The sequence below is a fragment of the Macrobrachium rosenbergii genome, chromosome 13 (genome assembly GCF_040412425.1).
Source record: "Macrobrachium rosenbergii isolate ZJJX-2024 chromosome 13, ASM4041242v1, whole genome shotgun sequence".
Classification (NCBI taxonomy): Eukaryota; Metazoa; Arthropoda; class Malacostraca; order Decapoda; family Palaemonidae; genus Macrobrachium; species Macrobrachium rosenbergii.
Genome location: NC_089753.1, coordinates 32,783,213 through 32,806,091, shown reverse-complemented (window position 1 = coordinate 32,806,091; position 22,879 = coordinate 32,783,213). Strand labels below are relative to the sequence as shown.

Genomic DNA, 22,879 nt, shown 5'->3' with positions numbered 1-22,879 from the left:
CTTGACCTTTGTCCTAAATTCAAGTCAATTAGACGCGTCTCCGTAACCTAAAATTAACTGTAGCCGCAGCAACTGACTTTATCCAGCACAACAAAGGTAAATTATTTCTTTTAATGATCTGAATGAAAAAGAATGACGTGTAGTGTCCTTTATGCCATTAAGGCCGCAAAAGCTCCCTATAAATCATTAAATCATAATTTACTAATGGTGGGTACACACAACCCGTCTTCGTGATGGGTACCGGAGTTTCCAGTGGCAAAGTTTTTTTCAAAGTTGTCACTGCGTAGTGATCTTATAGTTTTTTTTTTTTTTGTGTATTACCGCTCTCCCTGCAGTGATCTTTGTTTGTTGATTAATACTGTCAACCTAATTTTTTCAACGTTATTACAATTTAAAATAATGGATTGTATGTTAAATTATGTGGATGTTGCTTGACTGAATTGAATTGAATATGGAACTAAGGCCAAAGGCCGAGCGCTGGGACCTATGGGATCATTCAGCGCTGAAACGGAAATTGACATTAAGGTGGTCTGAAAGGTGTAACAGGAGGAAAACCTCAAAGCAGTTGCACTATGAATCAACTGTCAGGTAAGGCTGGAAAGTAAGATGGAAGAAAGATAATACGAACGCAGGTACAGTAAAAGGAACGAAAGGAGTTGCAGCTAGGGGCCGAAGGCACGCCGCAAAGAACCTTAAGTAATGCCTACAGTGCACTGCATGAGGCGCACTGAAGGCACTACCCCCATACGAGGAAATCTATTTATCGATCACGTTAAACTGAGATAAATGATACCTTGATTCAAACCAGGACCGTACAATGGGTATATAAGCTTTGAGAGAACAATTGCTTCTGCCGTGATAACCCAGAATTCTATTTCATTTCAGTGTCAGTAAGTAAAAGGCAAAAAGTGACAAGGCCTGATTGTCTCTGGAGAATCAAAGGTCAGGAAGTATTCTGTCGAAGAGAGGTGGATTTGGTACGAGGATGCTTATTTCTCTCTTCGAATCTTTATATAAATGAAGGTTCTTGTGGGTTATAACAGTAACATGAACACAGTATAACATCTGCACTACAACAGCGGAGCATTTCTCACATTCTGTCGAGTTCCACCGTTATGCAGGAACAAAAAAAAAAAAGAAATTAGATAAAGGAGACTCCGAATGGTTACTGAGCATTTGAGAGAAAACATGTTCTTAAACTCTGATACAGTATACACATGCATGCCCCAATTTGCTGGTCAAGAAAAATAACGGAGCTCATCATGTTAAGAAAACCATTAAATTTAGACAAATCTTTTTCTGCCAGACTTCATCTAAAATATAAAGCCTTTCCATTCGGGTGGCAACAGGGAGTTCTGAACACACTGTATATATCAATCCACGATAATCTTAGACGGGTCTTATCCAGAAAAACAAAATTCTATTGTAAGAACAAGTAAAACATGCGCCGAAGTTTCTTCAGCGAAATCGAGTTTTCTGCCCAGCGTGCAACGCTGTATGAAACTCTCAGCCACGGTCCATGAAACTCTCAGCCACGGCCCATGGAACTCTCAGCCTCGGCCCGGTGATGGTGTGTTGTTGACACCCATAGCATTGCCAGACGGACGACCATGACCAAATTTAACCTTAAATGAAATAGAAACTACAGAGGCTAGAGGGCTGCAATTTGGCGCGTTTGATGACTGGAGGGTGGATGATCAACACACCAATTTGCAGCCCTCTAGCCTCAGTAGGTTTCAAGACCTGAGGGCGGACAGAAAAAGTGCGGACGGACAGACAAATAGCCATCTCAAGATTTTTCTTTTACAGAAAACAAAAACGAAGACAGCCTGCTGTAGTCTTCACAAGAAGTCAATGCCCAGAGAAAAAAAAAATCCCAATAAAAAGCGTCAATTCCAACAATTTGAGCTCAAAACAATGTCCAGAAATGACGGGAGTCTCGAAAAAATTCCTTACTCATTGTTCCCTCGCCGTATTTAATGAAGTATTGTCATTCTAAACAAAAGGATCTTTTCAGGGCAGACGCAGTTATGGATTTATTGAAACTCCTGGGTCCTCCTCAAGGAGAGATACACACATATATACACATACATGCCTACATACATACATATATATATCTATGTATATTATATATATATATATATATATATATATATATATATATATATATATATATATATATATATATATATATATAAATATATATATATATATATATATATATATATATATATATATATATATATATATATATATATATATATATATATATATATATATATATATATATATTTCTGCAGCTTCTCATGGAACATTAATCATACGGATATTCTTTTCTTCTTCCCCCTTCAGTCATTTTTAGTCCGGCTTGTTCTATCGGTCAGAATCTGCTTCTTCCTGTTCATTGTGCCATTCTCTGAAGTCCGGTCAATATTCGGATCCCATAGGAGGAACCGACCTTTCCTTTCAGTCTTCAGCTGGTCCGCTGGTTATGGTGGTTAGTGTCTTGGCATACTACTCAGATGTAGCGGGTTCGCGTCTCCCCCAGGGCGATGAAAAATCACTGGCTCCGTATCGTGATCAGTAACGGCTGCTGTGTTGGGGGATCTGCTGCGGTGGGAGGTTGAAACCAACATTCTTTGGAAGCTTGAATTTTAAGTCAGTGGCCCCTGTGGTGGGCTTGTTCCATGTGAATAGGTTTCATCTACTGTGATAATAATAATAATAATAATAATAATAATAATAATAATAAGTCAGCTACACGGCGTCTCTCCGGAGCCATAGGAATGATCTTATTGATCTCTATGATTGTAGATAGTTGATCAGGTAGATGGAAGAAAGGCGCTTGACCTAACATTTGTCCTAGCCAAGAATCGATTTTTCATTTTTGTTTAAATTCTTTTCACGCTATATGTTAATGAGATGGCTTTCCATGAATTAATGGAGCTATTTAGTATCTCGAGATATGGTGAATCCCTGGCTTGCTACGGAAGGGATCTTTCCCCCAAATTCTGTTACCAGGTCCAAAAAGTGGTGTGCAGCTATCATGACGATTGTAATTTTTGGGACCTACCCCCTCCCAAGAAAAAAAAAAAAAAAAGAGCTATTCTAGTACCCTAATGGATACATTACTGTCACCAACATAGCATCCCAATAAGGCTCATGTCTGAATCCTGGTGAGGTAGTTGCGATTATCATATAATTCACTTTGAGTGTAAACTATTCCCAAGCTAGGGTAATTTCGATTTTAATGGGGTTTTTGTGGCTTAATTTTCAAAAGCGTACAAACGTCGTGAGAAGCTTGATAAATCACTCACACAATATTAATATATATATATATATATATATATATATATATATATATATATATATATATATATATATATATATATATATAGATTAGTCATTAGACCTTGGAAATGAAGAAGTGTAAACCAAAGCAGTATAGGAAGTTTTTGGGGCACTGGTATTTGTTAGTCAACTATCTGCCTGGCACAGCTTAAAACCAACCATCCAGTTGAGTACTCAGCAGGAGAAACTCCCAACTGATTAAAAATGTAAACATCCAACGAACGGAAAAAGGACCAAGGTACCTGCGACTTCATTCTTCTAATTCCCAATAATACCACGGAATGCAGCTAAGTATGCGATGGGCATTCCAATTCTAGTACGCCAAGAGCCACCCAGGGAGGTAGTGCCGTCAGTGCACCTCACGGAGTACACTGTAGGCATTACTAAAGGTTCTTTGCAGCGTCCCTTCGGCCCCTAGCTGCAACCCCTTTCGTTCCTTTTACTGTACCTCCATTCATATCTTTCTTCCATCTTGCTATTCACCCTCTCCTACCAATTGTTTCAAATTGCAACCGAGAGGTTTTCCTCCTATTACACCTTTTAAACCTACCTCCTCTCAATTTTCTTTCCAGGGCTGGATGAACTCATAGGTCCCAGTGCTTGGCCTTTGGCCTAAACTCTATATTCCATTCCATTCCTCGATTCACACTAAAAGTGCCTTTGTCATCAGCTAACAGTGCTGCCCTTGCTTCGACAAACAATCCAGCGATTACGCCAAGTACCTGAGGGAGAGGTGTTTGGACTCTGGAACTAACTTGCGCCTGGCGCTCAGCGAGAGGCGCTGGAACACGCTGGAACGCAATCCAGAAACTTTCCGCCACTCAGCCAACATCAACCAGGCGCCTGAAGTTTATCTCAAATATTTCGGTATCTTGACCAAACACAGAACATCAACAAAACACGGCTGTCGGCATCGAACTTGGAATGCGAAACCACAACTCTCTCTCTCTCTCTCTCTCTCTCTCTCTCTCTCTCTCTCTCTGAGGTGAAACTCCACTGTTTGCAATTAGCCTCCTCATAATGTTTAGGGAACCAACTGCTCTATTCTCTTCAAGATCTTTGAAGCATAGAGGCAAAAACCAAAGGGAGTGAAATGCAAAAATAAAAATAAATAAATAAATAAAAAATACGATGAAAAATGGCGCCACGCCGCTGATGAAAAGCTGTAAAGTTTAAGCAACGAAGTCGGAAATGAGGAGGAGGGAGAGGAAGGGAAAAACAAAGCGAGACAAATATTAGGATTTCGCTCTTATCTCCTTGTCGTGGAGGGTCGGTAACACTTTATATGGGACCTCATTAATTATTCAGACGTCGCCAGAAAGAAATATACCACCTCATTAGCATATAATTGGTCCGCGTCACTGGTTGCCTCTTCCCCTTCCTCGTTGAGAGAGTAATTTCGCGCGGTATTGTTTCTGCAAGACTTTATTTTTAAAGTGTTTTCTCCTAAGCATACATGAAAGTGTAGAGGTGTTCATATTTTATGTAAATTACTAAGATTTCTTAGAGGGTGCGCTAACATTAACATTACCTTCGCTTCGCACAGTAACAATATTCACCTGAAGAATACATCATCAGTTGAGTTTTAACAGCAGAGGAATAATAATTCTTACCTCTAAAAGGTATTTGAAACGATGGTTGCAACATTTTGGACACAGCAAACTCTACACTGTATGTAAATATAAGTTTTCTGGGAAATTCTGTCCTCTAATATATTCCATTTTCGTGGAAAAGAGAGAAACATCTCGAATTTCTCGAGTTTCCCAAGAAGAATAACAGCTGTGCATGTGCTTAATTTTTTCTTTCAACTGAACACGAAGCTTACAATTCCACCATGTCCCAGGTAAAGTAAGGTTACAATGCCATCAGGTCCTTGCTCAAGTAAGGTTACAATTTCACCAGGTCCCTGCTAAAGTAACGTTACAATTCCACCAGGTCCCCGCTAAAGTAAGGTGCCATGTCATTCTGATAAAAATATTCCTCCGTTACAACCATCGTGACTTCAGCCGATATTCCAGGCAAAGTTACCGTCAGCCAAAATTATTTCAATATTGAATTTTTCATTGTGTCAAAATTAGGCCAACTCAGTCATTTCAGAACCTCATTTTAAATTCCTAGGTCAAGTGATATTATTAGTTCTGATTTGTTTGGTGAAACTGAATATTTCAACAATATCACAATTGGGTGTCTCAAGTTTTCTTTTTAATTTCAATGACCTTTCATCCTAATTTCATCTTCTCTAGGATCTACGTCATGTCCCAAGTTGTCATTATACTTCTAGTTCGAAAAGTTTGAAAATTACTTCTAGATTTATAATTGCTTTCCTCTTCAACTACCTGTCATCCCACTTCTTGTATAGAAGATAGTTTACCTACTACTTTTCATAAAACATTTTGCAAATCGGAAATATAATCAAGAAGAAAAATCTCTCTGACACTCCTTTCATCCATCTGCTATCTTTTAACTGATTTCTGCGATTTCGTAACACTCGAAAATAATCCTTCGGTTTTTTCAAGTCTGCCTACAGTGCACCCTGTGAGGTGCACTGATGGTGCTAACCCCCACCTACGGGGCTTCTCTTCTGGACCACACTGAAGCATTATCAGCAATCAAGGTATTTTCTTCTCCCTTTAACCAAATGTTAAACATCAACTACAAAGAAATTTCTTATACCAAAATTAATTGTCCTCAGGATCACGATCACGCCTGACACAGTAAAATTGTTCCTTGCTATAAGGATTTACAGAAGCAACCCCCTAAAATACTGAATACCGTATTCTTCCAAAAACGAGCGTATAAAATCATAAGAGAATAAATTAATAAATTAATAATAAATGTACTTACGAAATTCAGCCAGACGTTCGTTGTAAGGATCTGATTCTTCTCGTCCTGAAAAGGAAATTGAGAAAACGATTGAAATTTTTATTACAGGAAGAATATCAAGTAATTATTTGTTATAGGAAGGGAATGGAATGGAATATAGAATTATGGCCAAAGGCCAAGCGATGGGACCTATGAGGTCATTCAGCGCTGGAAGGGAAATTGACAGTAAGAAAGTTTAAAAGGTGTAACAGGAGGAAAACCTTGCAGTTGCACTATGAAACAAATGTTAGAGAGGGTGGAAAGTCTGATGGAAGAATGAGAATGCGAACGGAGGTACAGTAAAAGGAATGAAAAAGGTTGCAGCTAGGGGCCGAAGGGATGCTGCAATGACCCTTAAGTAATGCCTACAGTGCACCACGTGAGGTGCATTGACGACAACAGCCCCCTACGGGAGAAAGAATATAAAGTAATTATTTGGATGGGAAAACCATTTACAACTTGTTATAGAAGTGAATCCAATGAAATTATGTACAAAATAATTGACAAATGATATATGTTCAATGACAAATAATTTCATCAATATTCAAATCTAATAACTCCACTCTCCACGCAGTATTACTGAAACCTTACAGCGGACATACATTTATCAATATCAGCAGTAATGATTAAATCCTAATCATTAGTCTTTTGCAGCAATATATATATATATATGATTCAAACCAAATCAGGTATCGTAATTGCACTAATTGAAATTTCATAATTATTATGAATTATCAATCCGTCTTTCCAAGAAGAAGGGACATGAACCCAATACCGGGGAATCTGGACAGGTGGATTTGCATGATTATCCATCAAGCATTAAAGCCCACCTGTAATCAAATATCCCTGCGCTGCAAATTGCCGAATACCCAATAAAATGCACCAATACAAATGGTCAATCTAAGTTTCTTCGGCGCAATCGAGTTTTCTGTACGGTGTTTAATGCTGTATGAGCCGTGGCCCATGAAGCTTTCAGCCATGGTCGGTTGTGGCCTTTTCTATAGCGGTGCCAGACGCACGTTCATGGCTAACTTTAACCTTAAATAAAATAAAAACTACTGAGGTTAGAGGGCTGAAAATTGATATGTTTGATAATTGGAGGTTGGATGATCAACATACCAATTTGCAGCCCTCTGGCCTCAGTAGTTTTTAAGATCTGAGGGCGGACAGAAAAAGTGCGGACGGACAGACAAAACCATCACAATAGTTTTCTTTGGCAGAAAACTAAAAAGGGCGTGACAACAAATGCAACATTCGATGAAAAAAATAAATACAAACAAATACCTTTGAAAACGAGATATACAACTTCGTGACAACTTTAATAGCAAGGCCTCACAATAAGGACATTTTCGCAAACCAGAAATTTACAGAACAGTTTTCTGAACTTGGCGAAAACTTCTGGTGATTTTTTGAAAGCGTATTTTCAAGACTGGGTTTCCTGGAACCCTGGAAATTCCGTTAATACTAGCAAGGAGATGATGGTCCAGAGGTAAAAGATTTGCGATGCTGCTAAACGTTGGCTAGCATTTCTAAACGTCCAGGCGCCAAAAATGAATGTAATTCTGAAAGATGCAATATTGTCAGTACCAGTTGAACCTTACCAGCCAAATGACTGGAACTGGATCAAGCTGAGAGAGAGAGAGAGAGAGAGAGAGAGAGAGAGAGAGAGAGAGAGAGAGAGAGAGAGAGGTTTTTGATATCAACATGCTATCATTCTAAATGACTCAAGTTACAAAATACTATCGAATATTTTATCTTCCTTGAAAATAAAAAAGAAGCATACATGATCTAGTTGAAAACTTGTCAATGTGCCTGATATTGACAAAGAAAGCTTGGACTGTCTACACAGAGACTACCTTAGAAATTGCATCCATCTAATTGTGGCACATTGTACGGGGCACTTTCCTCACCATGCCTTGATTCCCAGAATTCATTTGCAAATTGGTTTGATGTAATGAAAATGGAATACTGATTCCCAACTCGATGGTCATCTGCGCTGGTTCTGCAATAAACGTAGAACAGCTCGGGCTTATTTCAGTAACAAAAAAAAAAAAAAAAAAAAAAAAAAAAATTCGGTGAATGATAAAACTGGCCTGAGAATCAAAGTATAAAAACTGAAAAATCATAGTAAAGTGGAGGAAAGGGCGGTACTTTTGAGAGGAAGCGTAAATTATTTCTACTATATCAATAATTTAGAATTAATACTCCTTAAAAGGTACAGAGATGATTTCTTCAATGGTACGGAAGCCCATTCTCGTCAACCACCGTAGCAAAAAAAATTAAACGTTTATGAGAAAATATATACTTTCAGCTTTACGATTTCTCTGAGAGAGAGAGAGAGAGAGAAACTAATATCTTTGCTAGAATGTATACATTAAACCGTGATTATTATGAATACACACACACACACACACAGAGAGAGAGAGAGAGAGAGAGAGAGAGAGAGAGAGAGAGAGAGAGAGAGAGAGAGAGAGAGACTAATATTTTGCTAGAATGTATACATCAAACTGTGATTATTGTGAATACAGTGAGAGAGAGAGAGAGAGAGAGAGAGAGAGAGAGAGAGAGAGAGAGAGAGAGAGAGAGAGAGAGAGAGACACTAATATCTTTGCTAGAATGTAACATTAAACCGTGATTATTATGAATAGAGAGAGAGAGAGAGAGAGAGAGAGAGAGAGAGAGAGAGAGAGAGAGAGAGAGAGAGAGAGAGAGAGAGACTAATATCTTTGCTAGAATGTAACATTAAACCGTGATTATTATGGAGAGAGAGAGAGAGAGAGAGAGAGAGAGAGAGAGAGAGAGAGAGAGAGAGAGAGAGAAGGGCTTCATATAACCAGAGAATAGCCTCATTCCTCACCTTTCAAGGCAACAGACCTTAATTCATCACCTCGTTAAGTCAATAAGGAGTTAATCAATCATTCTTTCCCTGCTCCCAAGAGGCGTATGAGAAGAGATTTGTATTGCAAAAAGATTCAAGGTTTTTTTATACGAACAGTACATTTGCCTGATTTTATCAGTAGCACGAATTTATTTAGGCAAAAACTCGTCACATTCTTTACTGCATTTTTCATGTCCACAAATACCTGTTATTAAAGACCACTTGGCATTCAAGCATTATCAAGCAATAACCAACTAAAAACAAAAGACTTTCGCTTGCTGTACCATTTATTGTCAATTGTGTTACCTCATAAAGCAAAAGTGAATTCTTGTTGTGTTAATTCATAAAGCTTTAGTAACAAAAGCTTCCCAAACATTAACACGTTACGAAGGATTATGAAAAATATAATACCGTGCAAAAATCGTCATTGCATTTCTTCCATCCATCATCTAATTTATTGTCAATGGTGTTACCTCATAAAGCAAAAGTGAAATCTTGTTATGTTAATTCATAAAGCTCTAGTAACTAAAGCTTCCCAAACATTAACACGTTACGAAGGATTATGAAAAAATATAATACTGTGAAAAAATCGCCATTGAATTTCTTCCATCCATCATCCGCCCCCCTCAAAAGAGCGTCTGCCCCCGATTCATCGCCCTAATAAATCAATGGAAGGTCTGAGAGCGTTCTGAAGGCAGGTCTTCTGGCCCACTCTCCAACCTGTCTGTTGACACTTTGAAAGGTAAATGCATTGCCAGGCGCCTGCCTGCTTGCTTGTACTTACTTAAAACCCTTAAAACCCTTAAAACCCTTTGGCGCAGCAGATTGCATCAACACGGTTAAATTAACGAGAACAGACTCCGAACTTCCTGAGGGAGAGGTCTCCATCTCAGGTACCCTAAACTTCATCAACCTTTAAAGGCTTCGAGAAGAGGCTTTTAAGACTTCTTTTGAATTAAGTAAGTTGCCCGATGGGATAAGACGCCCTCGAGCGCACGCGCACACACGCACTGAGACTCTCTCTCTCTCTCTCTCTCTCTCTCTCTCTCTCTCTCTACAATTTCTCAATGATATGTAAAGGAATTTTGTTTTCTCAAAATATTCACCTGTACATATACACCTAAATGATAACTTTGAACTGAATTGAACTGAATAAAGAATTTAGGCCAAAGGCCAAGCACTGGGATATTCAATCAGCGCTGAAACAAATATAGTCTTGAAATGCGTAACAAGGAAAACCTCAAATGAGTTGCACTATGAATCGATTGTTAGAAAAGGTGGAAAGTAAGATGGAAGAAACAGATTTGAAAGAGAATAGCAAAGGAACGAAAGGGGTTGTACAGGCACGCTAAAAACCTTGGTAATGCCTACAGTGAATGAAAGGGGGTTCCAAACAACCTAGGGGTCACCACATGGACTGAGGCACTATCGCCCTACGGATTAACAAACAACCTTAAGTAATGCCTACAGTGCACCACATGAGGTGTACTGACGGCACTATCCCCCTACGGTTTAACTGATAACTGAGATTTACAGAATGTCATTAAGATCTTTAAAAAACAAGTAAAAAATACGCCCAAGTTTCTTCGGCGTAATCAAGTTTTCTGTGCAGCGTATAATGCTGTATGAAACTTTCAGCCACAGCCCATGAAACTCTTAGCTGCGGCCCATGAAACTCAGCCAAGGTCCGGTGGTTGCCTCACCCACAGCCTATGAAACAGCCTGTGAAACTTTCAGCTACGGTCCGGTACTGGCCTCAGCCACGCCCATGAAACTTTCAGCCACAGTCCAGTGGTGGCCTACGTTTTTGGGACCTATAGCGGTGCCAGACGCACGATCGTGGCTAAATTTAACCTTAAAGGAAATAAAAACTACTGAGGCTAGAGGGCTGCAATTTGGTATGTTTGATGATTGGACGGTGGATGATCAACATCCCAATTTGCAGCCCTCTAGCCTCAGTAGCTTTTAAGATCTGAGGGCGGGCAGGAAAAAGTGCGGACAGAAAAAAAGTGCGGACGGACAGGCAAAGCCGGCACAATAGTTTTCTTTTACAGAAAACTTAAAATCGCCAGATTTTTTTATTATTTTATTTTTTTTTTTTTTGCAGAAATCATAAACACCTCGAATTTCATGATAACTAATTTCTGCTCCCAAACACCTGTTGCATCAACAAAGCTTTCCTAATAAAATGAAAACATGTCCTTTTGAATATAATGTACCACAACAAAGTGTGGCACTAAAAATAAGGAATATAACAAAACGTTAGATTTTCCAGAGGTTTCGAAATCTCATAATTTTTCCAGTGAGGGTAAAAATACTTACTTCACCTTTTTCCTAAAACAAGGTTTAACATTATATTTATATATATATATATATATATATATATATATATATATATATATATATATATATATATATATATATATATATTATATATATATATATATATATATATATATACATATACACACATACAGATTATAACACTGTCATCAATAGGTTAAAACCAAAACGACGCCAATATCTTCAATATATCTTGAAAAAAAAAAATTACAACAAGCCACCTGGTTCCATTATTAATTTTCATAATTATTTTATAAGTAATCTTCATAACCATTTCCATTCCAGTGGCTGAATGCTGTGCGTTACTTCCGTCAAGGTTTAATACACAGACGGAAAACACTCGCACGTACAAAGGGTGCGACATACATAAACAATGTACGTGAATTATGAATGTGATATACTTTGTCTCCCCTGAATAACTCTACTGTCTACGGTCTTGGAGGACTCTCTACGCCCTTGGAGGAATGACTCTCTACGCCCTTGGAGGACTGACTCTCTACGCCCTTGGAAGGGAAGAGGACAGGAGATATTCATGGCATAAATCATGGCATAAATCAGCGGGTTAAGTATACCTTAGGTTAACCAGACCACCGAGCTGATTAACAGCTCTCCTAGGGAGGACTGGCCCGAAGAATTAGACTTATTTTAACGTGGCTAAGAACCAATTGGTTACCTAGCAACGGGATCTACAGCTTATTGTGGAATCCGAACCACATTATACCGAGAAATGAATTTCTATCCCAAGAAATAAATTCCTCTGATTCTTCATTGGCCGGCCGGAGAGTCGAACTCGGGCCCAGCAGAGTGCTAGCCGGCAACTCTACCGACTCGACCAACGAGGAACTTAAATCAGCGGGTGCATGACCGGAGTGCATGACACTGGTAGTCCTCATTTCGTGTTATTCCAGTGGGTATCCTTTCTTCCTTGCCCAGTGAATGGGGCAGTGGGCACGGGCATCTATCATGCTTCGCCAAATACTCCCAAGACTTTACTGGACGACTATGATTGTCGATGAGTTATGACGCGTAAGAATATTTTTGTGTTGCAAATGCGAAAGGTATTCGTTTGTTAAGGCATTGAAAATGGTGTTAGGAATAGCACACAACACGGGTCACGGCAAATACAAGTGAATCTTTAGACTTTTGTTTCCATGAATTCACATCTGCCCTGTTATTTTCTTGGTACACTATTACCCATCTCTTTTGTTTTAATTTTCTGTAAAAGAAAACTACTGAGATGGCTATTTGTCCGTCCGTCCGCACTTTTTCTGTCCTCCCTCAGATCTTGAAAGCTACTGAGGCTGGAGGCCTTCAAATTGGTATGCTAATCATCCTCCCTCCAATCATCAAACACACCAAATTGCAGCCCTCTAGCTTCAGTGGTTTTTATTTTATTTAAGGTTAAATTTAGCCATGATCGTGAGGTTGGCAACGCTATAAGACAGGCCACCACGGGGCCGTGGCTGAAAGTTTCATAGTCCGCGGCTCATACAGCATTACATGCTGTACAGACAACTCGATTGCGCCGAAGAAACTTAGGTGCATTTTCTTACTTTTTTTTTTAAAATCCGGAACTTAGATGAACCGATTAGTAAAGCGGCATAAATTGTAAAAATAACATATACTGAAAAATTATACTTGAGTAAGGAAGGATAAAAATAGTTATATTTTAAAAACGGCGAAACTGCTACAAATGGTAGAATCGTCAAAACAAAATATGCTAAAAAAAGGGGGCGTTTGGGGTATTTATGTGCAAATATACGCTTTTACAGTATCTGAAAAAGGTTCTGCTTCCTTCAAGAAAAATAAGAGCAACAAAATGATGGAAATGGCGACAGCAATTTAATCACAATAAATAAATTAAATAAGTCTTGAGATAATCCATTTAATCACACGGGCAAGAGTTGAAACCTTTATCTAAAACCTGTGAGAAATTACCAATCTTTTAAAAACACAATTTGTATATGAACAAGCTACGATGGCTTTCTTGAAGTTAAGTTCTAGTGCGGAAACAAAGCCCATATTCTATAAAGCTAACACACACGAAAAAATATACGACCTCGTCCATTCCCTGGAAGGGGCACCGGTGATCTTTCAACAGGATCAAACTAAACCGTTCAACTCAAATAACGGCAATTATTACAAAGACTAAAAAAAAATATCAACAAATTTTGGATGGAAAGAAAACAGAAAAATTTGTGGTGGTTCCAATGAGCAGTATTTTGACAGAAATATATTTTCTGCATCTGTTGCACATTGCAAACAAAGGTCCTTTCATTAGACGGCCAACGGAAAACTGCGGCATCATACGAAATGTTAAAACGCCAGGGAAGAAAAGAATTCTTCATCTATAACTTATTCGCCGAAGTCGCCAAGTCGTATGATTAAAAAACTCGAAAAAGTGGTTCATAAACTAGTTTTACAACAGTTTAAAAACTCGGGAGTCCAAAAGAATGATGAGGGGAAATTTTACATTGAAAAAACTTTTTTTTTTCTGTTATTTTTACCCCTAATATACGAGCAAAAATAATTAAGGGACAGCACCGAAAAAAAATAATTTTACTTAAATATGCTATGAAAAATCTGTACATACAGGTATAAGCACACATTTAAACAAGTAAAAATTGCGCCGAATTTTCTTCGGCTCAATCGAGTTTTCTGTACAGCGCAAAATCAAGGCCACCGAAAATAGATCTGTCTTTAGGGGGTCTCGGTATAATGCTGTATGAGCCGCGGCCCATGAAACTTTAACCACGGCCCGGTGGTGGCATATCCTATATCGTTGCCAGAAGCACGATTATGGCTAAATTTAACCTAAAATAAAATAAAAACTACTGAGGATATAGGGCTGCGATTTGGTAAGTTTGATGATTGGAGGGTGGATGATCAACATACCAATTTGCAGCCCTCTAGCCTCAGTAGTTTTTAAGATCTGAGGGCGGAAAGAAAAAAGTGCGGACGGAGGGGCAAAGCCGGCACAAGAGTTTTCTTTTACAGAAAACCAACAAGACAAATTGGAGCAAAAAATGGGTAATTAAGGTCGAAGTCAGTTGTGACAAAAGACCGTCATCTAACAAATCACTGTTTCCCGATACTTTCTCCTTCCCCGGCATTAAAGTAAGTTATCAAGTTACCCGAAGTAACACATGCGCACGCAATCTCGCTCTCACTCTCTCACTCCCTCGCGCACGAACCCAACATGACAGCAGCTTGCCAGGGCGGCGTGAGGAACCCTGAAAAATTGATGGGACACGAGGAAACCCAAGATACACACAGGGATGACCAAGTTTCCTCATGCAGGGCCTCCGAATTTATTGATGATGGCAGCTTGCTTTGTTGAGGGGGTTGGATCTGTTGCATACAATGAAAAGATTATTCTTTGCAATTTGGAAATGGAACCCGGTTGCTGTTATGGAAACTGGGTCTCCTGGGGGGGGGGGGAAGCGGGATATGAAATAGAATGTTCGCCATATTTGGTTTGTTTTGAAGAGGAATCTTCTAAAGCAAGATGCGTAAATTGTTTAGAGGGATTGTTTAGAGGGATTGTGCTTATGTAAAGAAATGCCTATGTATAACTGTGTTGATGTATATTGTAACCATACTGTAAATACTGTAACTGTAAATAATGTAAGTCTAATCCGTTCAATAAAAAGTAAAAAAAAAAAAAAAAAAATACTCTTCGTATACTGAAAGGTTAAATACTTGAATCTTTCCGTTTGCAAAGTTTTCACTCTACACGAATGACTGGGCAACCTGACGCTGGGAGATATAATGAAAAAAGCAACTAAACGAATTTGGAAATTACATTGAACCACCCTTCATTAAAAATGATAGGTACAGCATCCTTCTTCGTGAATTGTCATTTATTCATGCAATTTGCAATAAATAATGGTGATCTCATGACACGGACGCTTTAAACTTATGTTCATGGTTTATCACTTGTTAAAACGGAAGGTTTTTATCAGTTGTTTGTAACTGCAGGTGTGCTGATAGCAGAAAGTGTTAGTACATTCTATAATGGTGTGACAGTGGTTGCTACGGTGGGGAAATAAGGAAACAGTATTGAATTGAACTGTATATAGAACTTAGGCCAAAAGCCAAGCACTGGGACCTACGAGGTCATTCATCGCTTAAACATAAATTGGCAGTAAAAGTTTGAAAGGTGCAACAGGAGGAAAACTTCACAGCAGTTGCACTACGAATCAATTGTTAGGAGAGGGTTCAGGAAAGCAAGATGGAAGAAAGAGAATATGAAAGGAGGTACAGTAAAAAGGAACCAAAGGGGTTGCAGCTAGGGGCCTAAAGAAGGCACGCTGCAAAGAACCTTAAGTAATGCCTACAGTGACCCGCATGAGGTGCACTGACGGCACTACCCCCGTACGGAGACGGAAATAGTAAGTGGACCTTGAATGTCGGTTTGTTAAGTGGGAAACAGTTGAAAATTTGAACGTGGGATTGACCGTTGTACTGCTCATTCTTCTGTTAAGGGAAACTGCTTAGTATCTAATATATATATATATATATATATATATATATATATATATATATATATATATATATATATATATATATATATATATATATATATATATATATATATATATATATATATATATATATATATATATATATATCCCGTATACGCTCTAGAAACTTCCGAAAAAGTGGCTGGAAGACGAAATGGGACAACAACATAAGTACCCGGAGGGGATTAGTGCTGTCAGTGCACCTCGTACTTAAGGTTCCTTGCGGCGTGCCTTCCATGGCCCCTAGCTCCAACCCCTTTCGTTCCTTTTACTGTACTTCCTTTCATAATCTCTTTCTTCCATCTTACTTTCCACCCTCTCCTAACAATTGATTCATAGTCCAACTGCGAGGTTTTCCTCCTGTTACACCTTTCAGACCTTTTACAGTCAATTTCCGTTTCAGCGCTGATTAACCTCATAGGTCCCAGTGCTTGGCTTTTGGCCTAAATTCTATATTCATCTCAATTCAATTAAACAACAGAAGGGGTAGAATATGGCAAGTATACGTACACTCTCGGCACGAAAGTCCCCTCACCACCACAGCAAAAAAGAATTCAATGCCTCTCATCCTTTTTTTTTTTTTGGGGTGGGGTGGTGGACGGAGTTTTAAGGAAGAAAGATGAAACGTTTGAAATATGGCACCCGATATGAAGACGACCAGCGCGAACATATTTTCGGGGATTAAAATGACGCGGGAATATCCTCCGCAACACCACCGGAATGGCGCTGCTAAGAGGCGCCAGTCATCTCTTCCCCCCACCCCCCCACAAGAGCGACTCGAATTTGCGATTTTGGCCTCTGCAGGTCCCCGTCGCTCCTCGTGCGGGTCAAAGAAGGCTGGAGGGGATATCTGAAAACCCTCTCTTGGTATAGTAAAAACTCTCGTGCATTGAAGTGTTCATGAAAATATTTGACTGGGTAAAATATGTCCGCCGTCATAATAAAAAAAAATTATATATATATATATATATATATATATATATATATATATATATATATATATATATATATATATATATATATATATATATATATATATATATATATATGTATATATATATATATATATATATATATAATATAATATATATATATATATATATATATATATATATATATATATATATATATATATATATATATATATATATATATATATATATATATATATATATATATATATATATATATATATATATATATATATATATATATATATATATATATATATATATATATATATATATATATATATATATATATATATATATATATATATATATATATATATATATATATATATATATATATATATATATATATATATATATATATATATATATATATATATATATATATATATATATATATATATATATATAGTGGTTCCTCGCTGGGTGAGCAGCTTCCCGTTCTCAGCTACCACTCTGTTGGTCGCGAGTTCGAATCTCCGACCGGCCAGTGAAGAACAAGAGGAATTTGTTTCTGGTGATATAAATTCGTTTCTCGCTATAATGTGGTTCGGATTCCACAATAAGCTGTAGGTCCCGTTGCTAGGTAACCAATTAGTTCTTAGCCACGTAAAAATAAATCTAATCCTTCGGACCAGCCCTAGGAGAGCTGTTAGTCAGCTCGGTGGTCTGGTTACACTAAGATATACTTAACTTTGTGTTGGTAGTGAGTGTGTATGCATATATATATATATATATATATATATATATATATATATATATATATATAGAGAGAGAGAGAGAGAGAGAGAGAGAGAGAGAGAGAGAGAGAGCGTTAGCATATGCAACATCTCCATTTGCTGACGTGTTCATACGTAAATAATTTACACGGGAGAAAGCGAGCGAGATCGCCTAAATGATTGATCGCAGTCTGGAAAAAAAAAAAAAAAAAAAAAAAAAAAAAAAAAAAAGTGCGCGCACAGATCTGTCCGAAAGAATATTGGAGAAGGCCAAAGGATGATCGAGAACAATTAAGACCAACGGCCAAGCGCTAGGACCTGTGAGGTCATTCAGCGTTCAAATGCAAATTGACAGCAAGAAGTTTTGAATGGTGTACCAGGAGGAAAACCTCAAAGCAGTTGCACTATGACTCAAATGTTAGGAGAGGATTGAGGAAAGTAAGATGGATGAAAGCGAATATGAACGAGGTACAGCCAAACGAATGAAATAGGTTGCAGCTAGGGACCGAAGGGACGTTGTAAATGCTTACAGTGCACCACGTGAGATGAACTGACGGCGATAAACCTCTTAGCGGATTCATGATGTAAACCAATTCACTGTCTTCACTGAACACATATTTAGCATTTCTACACATTCACAAACTGAAGAGAATTATACACGAAAAGTTACCTATGACAACAAAAGCGCTAACTCTTGTCTCCAATATCTCGTTATGTATTTTTCTCGTCAATGGAGCTTTGATGTGACAATTTCTCATCTTGTCTTTGGGGTTCCCGCAGATGATGATGATGATGATGATGATGATGATGATGATGATGATGATGATGATGATTATAGTTATATTTTTTGTTTTTTATTTTTGTTTGTATTATATTTTATTTCATTTCCTTCTTCTTCTTCTTCTTCTTAATAATAATATTAATATTATTATTATTATCATTGATGATGATGATAATGATGATGATAATGATGATGATGATTATAATTATATTTTTTGTTTTTTATTTTTGTTTGTATTATATTTTATTTCATTTCATTCTTCTTCTTCTTCTTCTTCTTCTTATTATTATTATTATTATTATTATTATTATTATTCAGACGATGAACCCTATTCATATGGACCAACCCCACAGGGGGCCAATGACTTGAAATTCAAGCTTCCAAAAAATCTGGTGTCCATTAAAACGAAGCAACAGAAGATAATGGGAAATACGTGAACAATTACATTTCGCTTTCTGACGCTAAAGTTCACTTGTCGGCATCAAAAAAAATTCTGTATAAAACGAAATAACATCAAAAATGCAGTGCCCACGAAAACATTCTGATCCTAAAAATCATATTCAAATCATTGCATGAATATGCTAATGAGCAAATTAGTCTCGTATATATGTCCTGCAATTAAAGGACATAATTACTCCAAGAGTCATTTATTTACTACGAAATGGTTTATTATGAAGTCTAAACATGGAAGGGCTCACCAGATGACGACAATTACATAATACACAATTTATAAAATGCAGAGAATATGATATAGAATTTAGGCCAAGGGCCAAGCACTGGGACCAACGAGGTCATTCAGCGCTGAAGCGGAAATTGATAGTAAAAGCTTTGAAAGGTGTAACAGGTGGAAAACCTCGCAGTTGCACTCTGAATCAACTGTTAGGAGAGGGTGGAAAGTAAGATGGAAGAGAATATGAAAGGAGGTTCAGTAAAAGGAACGAAAGGGATTGCAGCTAGGAGGCTAAAGAAGGCACGCTGCAAAGAACCTCAAGTAATGCCTACAGTGCACCGCATGAGGTGCACTGACGGCTCTACCCCCCCTACGGGACAAGAGACATATGCATGCAAGGTAAGGTTTATTACAATATATTACACTTATAGAATCTTGTCAGTTTATGGAGACACTGATTGTTAGGTCACTAGTCATAACCTCAGTAAACATATTTAGAAATATATTTGAAAATATATTTCATACTCTTAGTATACGAACGTATTTCTAAACCAATATCAACAAGAAACTTCAAGAATGCATTGCGTGGCGTGGCGATACAATGTGATTATCGACAATATGGCGTCTAACTCTCATCCCATTTTCAAAATTGTCTTTGGTGTTTTTGGGATCAGTTTACTAGAATACCCGCGACTTTATCGGGTCGCTCCCCATCATAAATACTTAATCACCCTTCCCCCTCCCACTCCCTATTAAACGGGCAGAAGTGAGGCTGTTTTCTAACGCGTTTCCATTTTTAAAATCGGTTTCGAAAACCACAGTGAAAAGACGGATCATATAAGGTTTAGTGGGTGTGGAGGGGAGGGGAGGGTATGTGGTGGGGCATCAGTCTTCGCCCACGAGGGGCAAAAAGAGTCCCTACTGCAAGACGCCGGTCTAAAAATAATAATCTGTGACAAAAGTTGCAAACTACGGTTGCGGCTAATCCAATTTCACCCAGGCGAAAACCGGAAAACTGCCAGAACCGTAGAACGGTTGGAAAATTTCACATGAGATTCCCACCCGGTGCTCCGACCTTCAAAAATAAGAGGTGGGGGGAGGGGGCATAAGGCCGTGGGGACGGGAGGCGGGAAGAGGGGACGGAGAATAATTGTTTTGAGACTTTTGTCCTTTTAGGCTACGGGGTCGCGAGCAGGATATGTTTGCTTATTGGCCCAAGCGAGCTGGACGCAAAGAGATCCCGACAAGCAAGCGTAATGGTCGAATAGAATAACATTACAGATATGAGGATACTACGGCCATAGGGAATTTTAATTAGCATTCATTTTTGAGTACCTAATCAAATTTCACCTGGTTGGTTACTCGATACATTCATGTATACATTACTTAATTCTAAATGCGAGAAAACCTACAAAACTAATACCTTTATTCATTCTTAATAATTGTTACATATATATATATATTATATATATATATATATATATATATATATATATATATATATATATTATATATATATAAATATATATATATATATAATATATATATATATATATATATAATATATATATATTTATATAAATATATAAATATATATATATATATATATTTATATAAATATATAAATATATATATATATATATAAATATATATATATAATATATATATATAATATATATATATATATATATATCTATAAATATATATATATATAATATATATATATATATATATATATATATATATATATATATATATATATATATATATATATATATAAACAGCTTTCTAGGGAGAAATGTTAAATTGCCCGCCCTAGCTGGGATTGTTAAACTGATTAAAGAGAGAGAGAGAGAGAGAGAGAGAGAGAGAGAGAGAGAGAGAGAGAGAGAGAGAGAGAGAGAGAGAGAGAGATTCTGTAAATGTAATACAAGACGGCGAAAATGAAAGTATACAATAACTGTAAACACGATTTAAAAGCCACAATACCAAGTCGCCCCAGATTTCGCGAAACAGTTCTCAGAACGATGTAGCTCAGAGAAGTCGTAAATACCCAGAGGTGACTATTCATGCCCACCCGGCTTTGCCATAATGCGACCACGGTTCCATTTTTACGTCTTAGGGCGCAGCAATAACCATAAATCTTCCTTTTTTCGTACACTAAGCCCTGGAGGCTTATAAGAACCCGGATAAGTTGAGTAGACGCAGTCCTACAGAGGGAGGTATTTCTTGGAGGTAAAAATGCAAGGGTCCAAACCCATGTATAGCAGAGCCCTTAGCGGGCGTCATTTTAATTCCTTTTCAAACAGAGAGCCCCATTTCCACCACCCTTATAAATCTCGAGTCCAGTGACTTAAATCCTCGCGGTCATAACATATATTTCGTGTGCTACTTTATCAATACAGTTTGGGGCCATAAATTCTGATGTAATGGTTTGGATTCGTAGGAGACAACCGATAAATTCCTGACCCACAACAAATACGAAGACTTTAGGGACACGGTAACAAGTTCGTGGTGAAGTCTTCACTCAGATCTCGCGGGAGCAACCAACGAACGAAATTCGGTACAGTAAATAATATATCCATTAAACTTGGGATGACAGGAATCTCTCTTTGTGGGGGAAATATGTACCAAAAAATTCGAAATTCGAATGTTTCGAATCTTTTGCCAATTTTGGGTATCTCAGTACTCAACTGTCAAGTTCACTACACAAACGAAGTTCAGAGATCTGAATGAAATAATATCGGGTACTCCACAAACTGCGTTATAATTTAGATAGAATATCCAATTTAGGCCGAAGCACAAACGCTCGGACCTATGAGGTCACTCACCGCTGAAAGGAAAATTGAGAGTAGGACTTTTAAAAGGTGGAGCAGGAGGAACACCTCGCAGTTGCACTATGAAACATTATTAGAAGCGGGTGGAAAGTAAGAGGGAAGAGAGAATATGACTGGAGGTACAGTAAAGAAAATGAAAAAGGTTGCAGCTAGGGGCCGAAGGGACACTGCAAAGAACCTTAAGTAATGCCTACAGTGCACCGCGTGAAGTGTAGTGACGGCACTAACCTCACCACGAGGTATAATTTAGATGACACAAAAAAGATCCGCGATTGAATCATACTTCATCTCAGTGACCAGGTTGGAGAGCTGCCCTACAAGCAATGGGGTAGTGTAGTCAGTACACCTCACGCGGTGTACTGTAGGCATTACTTAAGGTTCTCTGCAGCCTCCTTCGGCCCCTAGCTGCAACTGTTTTCATTCCTTTTACTGTACCTCCAGTCATATTCCCTCTTCCATCTTATTTTCTACCCGCTTCTAACAGTGTTTCATAGTGCAACTGCGAGGTTTCCCCCCTGTTCCACCTCGTAAACCTCCTATTCTCAATTTTCCTCTCAGCGCTGAATGACCTCATAGGTCCCAGCGCTTGGGCTTCGGCCTAAATTGTGTATTGTATCTATCTATATCGCCTATAAAGAGCGTTGGGAAGACAGCAAAACCTTACAATGGTTGTATAGGTCAACTTCCCCAAAATAAACACACAAGGAACCTCCTGCCCAAAAGTTACGTTCCATTCACCCATATTTTGGCAGGGTTTTCTCTCATACACCCACGCGTTTCAAATAAGCAAACAAACAAACACTCGGCCCTAAAAACAATATTAAGATTAATTTACAATTCCTTGATAATTTGAGGGATGAATTATCATAATGCCCACAATTCTGAAGATAAAAAAAAAAAAAGACGTAAATATCAGTTTGTTGAAAATAGTACCCATTAAA

The 22,879-nt window shown here is 37.9% G+C and overlaps 1 protein-coding gene across 6 annotated transcripts in view; it reads right to left on the bottom strand.

Moving 5' to 3' along the window:
• Positions 1-22,879, bottom strand: part of nAChRalpha6 (nicotinic acetylcholine receptor alpha6) — a 174,032-nt gene that overhangs the window by 141,419 nt on the left and 9,734 nt on the right. For all 6 annotated transcript variants that reach the window (XM_067115058.1, XM_067115059.1, XM_067115062.1 and 3 more), the window contains exon 3: positions 6,196-6,240. In XM_067115058.1, coding sequence (XP_066971159.1) covers positions 6,196-6,240 — 45 coding nt within the window. The remainder of the gene's footprint in view (positions 1-6,195; positions 6,241-22,879) is intronic.